Here is a 13,264-nt window from a genome sequence, read left to right as displayed (position 1 = left end):
TTTCTTGATGTCCCACACGATCTGGGGTTTGGCTTCGTACCACTTTCGAGTAGTTAACCGCGTGCGGGAGCAAATATTTGGAAGAGGCGTTCCGACCATCTCCATCAAACGACTGGAAGCTCGGTGTACCAGGGGAAGAGCAGCATTATCCCTACTATTCTCTAACATACGGATAGCCAATCGTGCGATGGTTTGGAGAACAAGCAGATCGAACGGCAAAGTACCTGCTTCAGCCATAATGGCTAGAATTGGACTCGTGACGTATGTACCAGATGAAAACCTTACCATCCTGTTGTATGTAGGTGCGAGAGTTTGGACGACGGCATCTCCTCCTCTGCTTACGAGCCCCATGCCGTATAGTAACCGAGAGGTGACAATTGCTGACCCGATTTGAAGTAAAGAAGCGCGTTGACCACGGGGTAGCTTGGCGCCGATCATCTTCAAGATACGCAGCCTGGATTCGCACGTCTTCTTCATCATTTTGCAATGCGCTTTAAAGTTGAGCGATCGGTCGAGAGTAATACCGAGGGTTCTCAGCAGCGTTTGTGTCGGAGCGGCTACACCATCTATCTTTATCGCCTGTATGGGTTCACGGCGTACGTTAGGGCTGCAATAGAAGATGCTGGATTTCGTTGCAGATATCGTAAATCCAACACTTCTCGACCATTTGTCGACGGCTTTCACTGCGGCCTGAAGTTTTCGGTGGAGCGACTGGTCTTTCTTCCCCCATACAAGGAACAGGATATCGTCGGCGTACAGCAATACTTGTACGGAGTTCGGAACGACACGGAAGATGGGTTGGATGGCCACGAGAAATAGTGTAACAGAGAGCACTGAGCCCTGTGGTACCCCGTTTTCCAGATGATGTGCTGGCGACAAATGCCCCTCTACGTTGACCTGGAACGTTCTCTCTGCCAGAAAACTGTTGACAATGTTTATCATCCTTCCACGTATTTGCCATTTCTGCAGTGTTCGTAGTATGCCATATCTCCAAGTGGTGTCGTACGCCTTGGCCAAATCTAGCGACGCTATCAGACAGTGCTCGTCACGGTCGGGTAATGACCTCTCCAACTCCGCAAAGTATGTGTCAGTACCCCGACCAGATCTGAAGGCATGTTGTCGTTTGTCGAGACGTCCGTTCGACTCTAGTTCGGTTGTCAACCGTCGGTTGACTATTCGCTCGAAAACCTTCGCCATACAACTAGTTATGGCAGTCGCTGAAGCATTGGATAGCCGATGCAGTCCGGTCCTGAAGAGCCACTTCTTCCTCTGTCCAGTGCCCACAGCAACTCATTCAGGGTGAAGTCCGAATTGTAAATATCATCGCTATCTGGCGAGAAGTTTATGCGGTTTCGTTCGGCCTTTTCTTTCTCCCTTTGGAACAACGACTAATAGCTGGAGGTTGCGGATCTTTTGCTGTAGTGTTGCGCCAGTTCTTCAGCTATTTCTTCTGGCCTATCCGTGTAACCATCGGACCGCTTGATGACAGTTGAGCGGTGTTGGCGTTTCCCTCTCAACGTGTTCACTGTTTGCCACATCTCCGACGTAGTTGAACTTGGAGATATCGTCGCGACGAAGTCTTCCCATGATTTTTTCTTGGCGTCATGGATAGACTTTCTTGCTGCTGCCCGTGATTCCTGGAAGCTTTTCAGTGCATCCGCTTTTCGTGGGTCCTCTGCTGGTATACGCTTCAGTGCTCTAAGTGCTTTTCTCCGATTTTTGATCGCTGCTTTCACCTCCGGACACCACCACGGAACCGCTTTGGGACAGACTCTGCCGGTAGTGCGAGGTATCGCGGTGTTTGCTGCTCTAATCAACCGGTCAACGAAACAGTCGATTGATATTTCGACGCCCGTTCGAATAGCGTTGACGGTCAATCGCTCGTAGGTTGTCCAATCTGCTTGGTCGTAAATCCATTTCTGTCTTTTCGTTGGGATAGTCGACAGTCCGGGAATGGAAACGAGAATAGGAAAGTGATCCCTACTGTGGGTGTCCGGAAGTGTTCGCCAAACAAATATCGAAGCCACCGATTCGGAGCAGATCGAGAGATCAATAGCCGAAGTGATACCGGTAGCTGGGTCAATCCGAGTGTGCGAGCCGTCGTTGAGGATGAGTAATCTTTCCAATAGCGTTTTTTCGGCGATGAAGTGGCCTAGTGCGGTAGATTTCGTAAAACCCCAGCAAATATGGTGCGCGTTAAAGTCGCCTAGTACCAGCACTGGACGTGGAAGCTTTTCGAGGAAGTCACCCAGCTGTTCTTGACACTGTCGAGTATTGGGAGGGACGTAGATCGACACCACCGTCATTTGTTGTGGCAGTTGGATCCGAACTGCGATAGCTTGTATACTGTCGTCGATATCAATTCGTTCAAATGGAACACCATCCCGAATGGCAAGACCTACTCCTTGTTGCCAGTATCGACAACTCCCAAGTTTCAGCAATAGAGTGTAGTTGTTGCCGATGAAATCTGCTGCGACTACTCGGTTGTCAACTTTTGTTTCCTGAAGCGCTATCAGGCTGGGTCCGTACTCGCAGATCAGCTGTTTAAGCTCGCTGATGTTGGTTCGCAGGCCCCGGATATTCCATTGAAGGGCGAAGCATCTGCTGTCTCGATTGGCGAAAGTCGCTGACGAAGACGATGTTGATGGCGAAGGTGATTGCCTACGAGTGCTTGCCGGTGTGTTTCGTTGGTACCGGGACGTGGTTGCGCTGATTTCAACCGGGATATCGGTGCTCTGATGCTGCTGCTGTTGTTGCGGTGTATCTTCGCCGGCGGAAAGCCAGGAGGAGAAATGCGAGGACTGTATATCTGGGAAGTAGGGACAGTCCTCTTCCCCCCGGTCAATCCCTTCATGATGAAGTGGGGAAGCTACTTTCTTCTCTTCTTCCCCAAACCGGTTACTGCTAGTCGCATCTGTAACGGTAGAAGCCGCAACAGAATTCGTTCGGAGATAAATTGAAGATGGACTGACCTGTGGGACGTCTAGCCCCACAGTGCCAGCCGCTGTCGAAACTACTACACGATTACTTCCAGAATTGCCGACAGCGACCGGCACTGGGGAAAGACTTTGTGTAGTTTTCGTTGTTACAGCTGTTCTATCTCGAAGTGATGATCTCGATGGGCCTTCTCCGGGCGATAGCAAGTGGTGATGTCGAAGGAGCGTATCGTCGATGTTGTCTTTTAAACCTGAAAGAACATCAAAACAAGCAGTACCTGCGAGGGGATTGACAACTTCGGAACTGACCTGGGGAAGGTCCAGCCCCACAGTGCCAACCGCTGTCGTACAAACTACACTATTATGCTCACGAACACCGACTGCGGTCGGCACTGGGGATAGACTTTGTGTAGTTATGCTCGTTCTCTCGTAGATGACGATCGGGTTGCTCTGGTTTGTAGTTTTGTTAGTTGAAGTGGTAAAATCGGTGTTCCTATCGGCCACAGAGGTGAATTCACTATCAACGGGTTGGGGTATGACGGCCCGGATAGTTTCTTCATCCTGCTGTGCTTGCGTTGGAAGGAGTACTACACTTTCCTCTCTTCCAAACCGATCCATCTCGTAGTCAATATTCGTGCGTGGGATGTCGTTGGTATCCAGACGTTGATGAAAATGAGAATTATCGAAGAGGCTGGCTAGGAGGCGTCTCGGTAATCTCAATATCATCGTCTGAATAACCCATGGTTTCGTTGGTGGTAGTGGTAGCGGTTCTTTTTGGTGGTGGGCTCAAGTTATCCGGTGAGGTTGTCGTGGGTTTGCTGAGCGGGGTATGTTGTTTCTGCGGTCTACCTCGTTTCGAATCAGTATTAGTCGCTGGTGAGTTGTTTCTGGATCTCGTTACAGGCCCGGTTGGCTGGTTCGTTTGCTTCTTTTCTTTGCTGTGCTGGGGTTTTTCGTGATTCGCGGATTGTTGTTTGATGTACGCCATCATTTGCTCTATTTTTTCGTCCTTGCGTTTGTTCTCTGTCAGAAGTTTAACGATCTGCTCACCCTTCTTCTTCATTGTCAGCTCCAACTCTTTCAGTTTATTTAGGATCTCGTTTGATTGCGCTGCAGCCTGGGCGTAACTTCCTTGATTCTGCTGTTCAGCTCGTTTGCGCGCTTCCGGGAATGTCAAATTGTCGCGGATTTTTATTTTGATGACCTCTACTTCTTTTTTGTAGTGTGGACATTGGCGGCTAGTTGGTTGGTTTAGGCAAAACTGGGGTTCTCGACATTTTTCTTCGCTTTGATGTTCTCCAGAGCAGTTAGGACAACGTTGCGGGCCGGGACAGCGAACACGCGTATGGCCGTATTTAAAGCAACCATAACAGAGCATCGGGTTTGGGAAGTACGGGCGAGTTGGGACGCGAAGCAAACCGATTTTCATGTATTCCGGGTATGTGGTCTTGCAGAAAGTCAAGATGAGTGCTGGCGTATTCACTCTGTTTTCGGCTTCTTTACGTGTAATTCGCTGCACACGAATCACTCCCTGGCTTAGAATTTCTTGTAAGACTTCCTTTTCTTCCAAGTGAATCAGATCGTAGCAGGAAATTACGCATCTGCTTACGTTCAGATTCGGATGGGATTCAACCACAACATCAGTACCGTCAATAAGCTTGGTCATCTTAATTAATTTGGTAACTTGGACTGGGTTCCGAACTCGAAGGGTATACCGTGTCCCTTGAGCTTCGGTATTCGCACCTTCAATTGGGCCTCCAGCGACAACCTCCACCGATTTACCAATGACGAACGAGTTTCTTGGCAAAGGTACACCGTCTTTGCCTGTCAGCTGCAGGAACGTCAATTCGCCGAATTTGTTCGTCGGATCCATGTATACCGGCAATCTTCTTTGACTTGACCCTCCCGGATCACCGCTACTAGCGGCCGCCATCTTGGATTACGCCACCACCAGACGTTGGAAACTGCTATGTGGCACGGTCACCCGATACCAACCCCAAATGGACAAAAAAGGTGAAGAAAAGGAAAGATCTTACCTTATTTGCCCCTTCAACGTCGACTTTTTCGAAGCGTTCCCACAATTTTGGGACACACTGTAGATTCGCAGTGATGAATCACTGCCTCTAAATAGCAAAACAAGCAAGAAAAACGCACTTTTCCAATTTTTATTTTTTGCCGTTCATACACTTTTGGCCCGCACTGTACCGTACAAATATCTGTACAAATAAATACTGTACTGGTATCTCAAATACCACCAAATCCAACGTTAAAAAAAAATCAATAATTTTTCAAAAACTTTTTACGTTTTTTGCGACTCAAAAATATCGTCCGTTCAGCACACCGTCACACTCCACCAGCGAGTGAATGCAAGATCGGCCCGGCAACCACGCGGGTAGGCACAGCGATGGCTGTTTGTTTACCTATTGCACCGCGTGGGCAAAACTAAAATTCACTTTTTTCAGCCGTTTCTGAACCGATTTTCACCAAACTTTCACTGTTCACCACTAGAGAAGCACTTCGTTCACCTTTTTGTCGAAAAATAAACCGCGAATATCGCGAAAAACACCGAAAAAACACTGTGTTTAATTCCCGAATGCGCGCTGTTTATTCCGTACGGAACGGTGTTTCCAACGCAGATGTGAATAATAATAATAATAATAATAATAATAATAATAATAATAATAATAATAATAATAATAATAATAATAATAATAATAATAATAATAATAATAATAATAATAATAATAATAATAATAATAATAATAATAATAATAATAATAAAAAAATTATACCAAATGATCATTATGCCAAATAACCGTTATGCCAAATGTCCGTTATACTAAATGACCTTATCCCAAATGACTTTATGCCAATTGATCCAGACCCTGTCAGGGTGATGACTGATAAATGACAATATTATGCTAAGACATAAGGAACAAACGTAAAGCGGCGGAGTTATTGACGAAAGAGAAAATAAACAAAGAGAAACTGTAGGAATGTGATTTGCATTCTCAGTAACGACAGCAACATCAAATGGGAGTCCGATTCGATCGGACCACATTCGTTCGAAAATTCAATCCATTGTATTGCAGAACAAGACTGTATATATAACTAGTCTATAAAGAATCACATTTGGGTCATGCTGCCTGGTGGTGTATATACAACAAATAAACAAATTCACATCAACCATCCAGCATATATGCAGTACTGATTTCCAAACAAGATGGTACGTTACATTTCAGTTTGTTCGATGAAATGGTGTATCGTCGAATGAACCCATACATTGGGGTGGCAGTTTTTCCGTGATCGTGGAATTTTGTCCATCATCGGTCAAAAATGACTCAAGGTAGATAACTACATGTTTTACTATAAAACTTTTCGTTGTTTGTTTCGACCCCAGCCATACAAAGGAAAAATAATTTTGAAACCATTTATGAGCGACCGGAAATAAAAGTCACAAGGATAGAATATGATTCGTAAAACGCGCTTCAAATATATTAAACTGTGAAAATCCTATATAATCAAGCATAAAAATCGGGTTCCCTCTATAAAACTCGGATAGAAAATCTTCAATTTAAAATTTGGCAAATCATATTCGATACTTACAAAGTAGTATTTTCGCCGACTTTTAATCATGAGCGTTACGATATACGAATACTACTGTGTAGAAATAGTTTATTTTTAACCGCTTTTAATGCTGTAGGTTCCTACCGAGTTTTGCGTTTGAGAAAATGTTCAAGCAGTTCTCATACTGAAGGATTTCCGGCCGATTTTTACGCCCTACGCGAATTTTTTTCTCTATTTAATTTATATTATGTCCAGCAAAATTCCACCATCCCAAACATAACGGCCACCCTACTATACATTGACATTGAAACATGGCTATTATTGCTATGCCTCCTACATCCAGTACATACTTCTTTCGATTTCATTTCGGTAAGACCAACGCAGATAAAGCGTGGAATGAAATGCCGAATGAACGATATGATCAACGTCAGTACACGGTTGAGTGCCAAAGACACCAAGCTTGGATTAAGTTGTTTCTTTGTTGGTAGATTAATGATATTTATTTGAAACAGTAAAGCACATCATTTCGAGACGTCCATGCTCCACTGTAAAATATAATGTTTTGATAATTGAATCAGATTACAAAAATAGCAGAATTTGCATAATAAATAACATCCAACGAAAAGATTGCTGCCCCGTTGGGTGTGTCGGTTAACGAGAAATTTTCCATAAACGGTTGCATAAGTTAAAGAGCGGAAGAAGAAAGTACAGACTCCCAGTCCCATACTAGGCGCTACGTCTAACGTGATTGGCAAGTTTGTAGCAGAGCAAAGTGCAGAAGCACCGAACGTTATTCACTAAAAATAGCACGTATGTTGACAGGGTTCTTATTCATTGATCGCACGCCAACCAATTAACGAACTAGTTTTCGTTTTGAAATATCGTTATTTTTTTTCTCCGTAACAGATTCGAGCGGTGAACGCAAACTATGCGCCTGGATAAACTGGTAGCTTGGTACCAGAAAAAGATTGGCACATACGATAAACAGCAATGGGAGAAAACAATCGAACAGAAGATCCTGGCTGGTATCACTCATCTGCCGCTAAAAAATACAAAACTCAAAACCGAACTCATCGATGTGGATCTAGTGCGCGGATCGACCTTCCCCAAGGCCAAATCGAAACTCTCCATCCTGACTGTGATATATTTAGCAGCCGTACGGCTTCTATTCCTGCCTATCTATGCTCGCTGGTGGGTCCAACAAACCTCCCCAAGAGTGTTTTTTCTGCTACTCTCGCTGTATCTGCTGCAAATGATTAACCTCGGAATCTACAGCTACAATGTGAATAAAGCAGGTGCTGACCGAGAGGAACATATCGTGTCTATTACCGATTTCCTGATTCCTCTTGCCCTCAGCCTATTACTGAGTGTCATTCACTCACAGATAGTGGCCACGGCTTCAAACAGTAACGGTTTGTGTCGTGACATGAAGAAATGCCACTCACATTCGACGATGAAAAAACGAGAGCGCATACGAAAACGACGTCGTGCTCGAGTGCATCCTACGACAGGGAATGAAACCACGACATCAACCAGATCGGCGCAGGATGATCGCGAATTACAGAAACCAAAGAATGCATTCAATGGGAATTCAAAATCACCCACGGGATCACCGATGAGAACCGCCAAAAAGCAGGGAGCCTGCAGCACGAGCAGCAGTACCAGCAGTGAGGCTCTGAGCAAACAGCAACTGGGAAAAGCGACTTGCGATATAGTGAAGGAAGGTCAAAATTTAGGAAATTTTTCGCCGAAAAAAATGCGGAATGGAAATGTTATGCTACGGAACGAAGAGACTGATGCGAATGATTCGGTGTTTTTACTTATGTCCAGGTAAGTGAATCGTTGAGTTGAAATTCCCGCCACATTTTTTTCTCTGACTGGCTGCTTCGACTAGTTTCCAATTAATATTTAAACTGTGTTTCCACTCGCATGTTGGATGTTGCATTTGATTGTACTTGAATAAGCTGAAGAATCGACTTTTTCTAACCGGTTCTCGCATAGCAGTCCCATATGCAAAATCATCATGTCGAGAAAATGCGCCCAAAAGTTTTTTGTTTTATTTTGTACCCACGTGAGCTGCGTACGATTTACAACTACACTAATCACTACACCCCTCAAATCAGTTTCATTGATGTGCATTTGATCAAGAAAGTCGAAAAGAATTCACAATACAAATATAAAAGATAAATGTCGGTACTGCCCGTAAACGCATAAGAGTCCCATGTGAATTTTTGTCGAAAATGAGTTATCCGTTGGATTGTATTCTGTATCACCACTGAATCACACTGCACAACATAAGATTACCGGGTTTGTTCAGAAAATATCGAAAAAATACCAAAACATGGTTGTCCCATCCATTTGGCTCAATGGATGGGACAATCTTGAACAGCGTTTTTCTCGGCTTGCTGTTTTTCAACATGGGACTCTTATGCTGTTATGGGCAGTGCAGCTTTCATCCAAAATGCATATGGGACTGGGACTAATAAATCAATAGTTTTCAGTACGTTATTTGATATTACAATAAAAATGAGACCCAACGATGGTCTTGCTAAAAAATAATTATACCGTTCAATATCCACAATTTTTCTATTCCAGTAATACAAATGATGCATCGAATTCGCAAGAGGCAATAAATGTCACGTCGAATGACTTGTCAGCGTCAAACCAACCGCAGGCTGGATGTTCCCTGCGACGGCGCAACGTAAATTGGGACCCACAGGAGGGCAATGGTCAACGTATAAACTCTAGAACAAGCAGTGATACTAGCAACGGTCACGAAGTCGCGATCGATGACGACGGTTTTGAGAGCCTGAATGGGAAAAGTTCCGGGGGAGAAGACAGTTCGAACGCAGGTGTGACCACCGAAGTCTACTATAAGAAACGACCATACACCAACACGTGGGTCAGTGGGGTACCACAGGTGGATAAGGAAAATAGATCCGATAGCGATACCGATACTCTACGAAATACTCCAACCAGCCAGGAGCAGTTGGGAAGCGGTTCGTTGTCTGTGCCGACTCAGCCCAGCAAATCCCAACGTCAACTGTCATCCGAGTTTGGTATAGAGCTACAGCGGAACGAACGAAGCAAATCCCTACTGGACCAGCTAGATCAGAATGATTCCAAGGGCAGTGGTGTCGACGAGAAGCTTGAGTCCAGCTGTGATACCGATGAGGAGAATGATTTCGATCTGCATCATAACGATTCTAGTCATCACCATCATATTCACCACCACCATTTACACCACAGCCACCATCTTCATCAACAACATCTCTCAGAAGGTACGATCGGGAACACTGGTAGGAATTTAGCCAACACCGATAGTGAGTATTTTGATTCTAACCTGGTCTAACTTACTCCATTTTATGTTAGGTACCCATCACGTCATCCCTCACTTGTTCTTTACGTTACACAAGCACCCATTTCGTTCGGTTGTTATCAGTAATAATTTGCATTAATTTATTTCCAAGCTTCAATCATATACTGTGGGTAATATTGGTTGCAAAATTCCATGTCGGTGTCCGGTGGAGATTTGCTTGGTATAATCTTGAAAAAATAGAACTGATCTCACAGTATTCTATTTTCTCTTTCGTTCAACTACTAGGTGACGAATGTAGTTACAGCTCAGATCTCAATCAATCGGATGGGCAGAATGAACACTCGGATGACGATTACGATCTGGAGGATGCTCCAACGATTATACTTAATCCGCCATGCGGTGCAAACGATAGAGGTAATGCCCAGTTAAGACACGACGTTCCCATTTACCGTTTATCATTTCAATTCAGTCAGCTGCACCATATGGGATGCGCGAGAAGTTAAAAAAGCCGAGATGTCAGTACTGGATATTTCCTCCGCCATTATCGAACGCGTCGAAGCCATGCCAGAAACGTGCGACTATGTCTACATCGGCGTTGTTCTGAGCCTTATTCTTTCGCTAGTTCCTGCCTTCTGCAGACTGTGTGAGGCAACCGTCGATTCAACCAACGCAACCGAGCTAAACTTTCTGGAAATGCCAGTGCTTCTACTGGAAAAGGCCTCCTTCTCGTGCATGGCAATCCTTCGATTTGCCTTCGGCGAGACCACATGGGAAAAGACCGTTCTCATTCTGGGGTTTGGTATGCGGCTTTGCCTGACCTACCTAATCTTTTTCCTGCTGGCAGTTGCTGAGCGTACATTCAAGCAACGGTTTCTCTACGCTAAGCTATTCTCACATCTTACATCCTCGCGACGCGCCCAAAAATCAGGCATTCCTCACTTTCGTCTGAACAAAGTTCGAAACATCAAAACCTGGCTATGCGTGCGGTCGTATCTGAAGCGACGAGGACCACAGAACTCAGTGGATGTTATCGTGTCAGCTGCATTTATTATTACACTGCTGTTATTGGCGTTTTTGAGTGTTGAGTGGTTGAAGGTTTGTTGGTTGTTTTAATGTGCGGAAAGTAATTGAACATATAATTACTTTTTCAGGACTCAGTGCACATGCACTCACAATTCAACTTGGAAGCCTTGATGTGGTCTTGTGCCTTTGGAACTTTTTTGCTGCGATTCATGACGCTCGGTACTAAAATCAATAAGAAGTACAAAAGCGTTTCGGTGCTGATTACGGAGCAGATCAACCTTTACGTACAAGTACGTGTCCTTCTGTAGCTTTGCAAAACAAACAATACACACGTGCGATATTGAACTATCAACTTATTTCAGATTGAACAGAAACCGAACAAAAAAGAGGAACTCATGATATCCAACAACGTACTCAAATTGGCTGCAGATCTGCTCAAGGTAATATGCTCACAACTGTTGACGGTTCTATGAATCCGGACTTAGAATTAGTATTAGCATAGTATTTGTTTCATCTAATACTATTCCCCATTCTCCGCGGAGTTTCTAAGGCAGCATTAATCGCCAGCCAGAATTATTCGCCTCAATACACTGAGCATTCGATGATCTGTTTTCATTTTTTTTATTTTGACAGAACATAAAATATTAATAGAAACCCCCTCATGAAATAATACTCAAATGTAGTATTTTTGTTTTCATCTTTTCGCAGGAGTTGGAGTCCCCCTTCAAGATATCAGGTCTGAGCGCCAACCCGTACCTTTACACCACTGTGAAGGTTGTTATCCTATCGGCACTATCAGGCGTTCTCAGCGAGATGCTAGGCTTTAAACTAAAGCTTCACAAAATTAAAATTAAGTAAGATTATTTTTCAAACCGATTAAATTGGCTGTGCCTGTGTAATCTTCAGGAAGCCGTACTCTGGACGGATGGTACCCGTTCGTTAGTAGACTTATAGGATAGCCAACTTCCCCCAACTTCTAGAAAACGTTGTACCTAAGTTGTTAACAAACTAGTATTTAGTCCTCAAGTAGATTAGAACGAAGCCGTGAGGTTAAGTTATAGATGAACACGAAAAGCATCTTAGTGGTTGATTTTCCTCCAATTGATGTCCGTATAAAGCGGTGTGATTTCCTAGATAGCAGCAACTGTTGTAGAAAATGGTATTTTGTGATAGACTATTTTTCCCTATTAAGTGGAATGCGATTGTGAAAGTGAGCAGAGAGAAGTGAGGTGTGGGTTTTTTTAGTTTAAGACGAAGGTAATGCTGAAATAAAAGTATTCTTTGTTGACGTATGCAGAAATGGTCGAAGTTATTTGCACATCCGAAACTCCCCAATAAATTAATACACCAAGCTGATAGAATCAGTTAATTTACGTACAAAAAGGCATCTTTGTTCAAGTCCCAACAATATAATAACAAAAATGCCCTGAGAATGGTGAAATACTTGTTTTCCAAAATATAGGGGAATTATGGGTAGAACCGACACCCCACAACTTTCCGTAGATATCAAATTTCCATTCATTTCATAATTTGTATTTGTATTTCAATTTATCATCTGACACGTAGTTTTAATGAATATGTAAAAATATCAAAACTTAAACTTAGAATAATCTAGAGCTACCAATTCTATTTGCAAACCGACTAGAATTTTCTTCAAAATCGAACAAATCCTCTACTAAAGCGAATATGCGGATACACGATGTGAGTGGTTCATTGTATCCGAATGATGTTCTGTGGAATCTTGGATGCAACATCGTTGTTCTACGAGACGATCTGGATGGTGTTCGAAAGTCCATTAATGACAATAGATGCTGTGCGTCAATTTCTCCATTCAGCAACTTTCCAACGAATAATGCTTTTTGGGTCTTCCTACGTCGTTGCAGCGTGTCAAGTCCTTATAATACAAGGATATGGAGGCAGATTCAAAGGATCACGCCATGGCAGGTTTTTCAACGCTAAACGAATGAATCGTTTCTGTATGCGTTCAACCCTCACGCACCAAGACGTCTGATGTGGACACCAAACAACAGAGGCAGTTTCCAGTATAGGACGGAACAGTAAAGTGCTTTCAGGCAATACGGATCGGTAAAATCCTTCGCAACCTTAGCGATGAACCCCAACTGACGAGTAGCTTTTGAAATAACGGCTGACCGATGTGCCTCGAATCCAACAGCACGCCTAGATCCTGAACTTGCTCGACTCTGGTCAGTGAAACACCGTCAATGCGGTAGTCGAATACAATCGGTTTTGCAATAAGATGGAATGTAATCACCACACATTTGCGGATACTTACAACTAATTTGTTCTTCTGACACCATAAAACGAGCAAATCCAGTAGTGCTTGAAGACGTTCGCAGTCCTCGATCGAATGTACAACAAAATATAGTTTTAGATCATCAGCATAAACTAGCTTACAGCC

General features: G+C 43.8%; 1 protein-coding gene across 3 annotated transcripts in view; it reads left to right on the top strand.

Annotated features, from left to right (window-relative positions):
- LOC131688957 (protein phtf) overlaps window positions 1-12,145 on the top strand; it is a 29,009-nt gene extending 16,864 nt beyond the window's left edge. Inside the window, exons 1-8 of one of the 3 annotated variants that reach the window (XM_058973617.1) lie at window positions 6,891-7,313; window positions 7,410-8,333; window positions 9,099-9,826; window positions 10,108-10,236; window positions 10,292-10,917; window positions 10,974-11,135; window positions 11,208-11,285; window positions 11,554-12,145. In XM_058973617.1, the coding sequence (XP_058829600.1) occupies window positions 7,432-8,333; window positions 9,099-9,826; window positions 10,108-10,236; window positions 10,292-10,917; window positions 10,974-11,135; window positions 11,208-11,285; window positions 11,554-11,703 (2,775 nt within the window). In that variant the 5' untranslated portion in view covers window positions 6,891-7,313; window positions 7,410-7,431 and the 3' untranslated portion in view covers window positions 11,704-12,145. Of the gene's footprint in view, window positions 1-6,890; window positions 7,314-7,409; window positions 8,334-9,098; window positions 9,827-10,107; window positions 10,237-10,291; window positions 10,918-10,973; window positions 11,136-11,207; window positions 11,286-11,553 lie in introns of those variants that run through there. The other 2 variants (XM_058973618.1, XM_058973616.1) reach the window with 2 other exon arrangements.
- The last annotated feature ends 1,119 nt before the right edge of the window (window positions 12,146-13,264 follow it).

Source organism: Topomyia yanbarensis, chromosome 3 (genome assembly GCF_030247195.1).
Source record: "Topomyia yanbarensis strain Yona2022 chromosome 3, ASM3024719v1, whole genome shotgun sequence".
In the NCBI taxonomy this organism is placed as follows: domain Eukaryota; kingdom Metazoa; phylum Arthropoda; class Insecta; order Diptera; family Culicidae; genus Topomyia; species Topomyia yanbarensis.
This window is presented reverse-complemented; position numbering and strand designations above follow the sequence as displayed.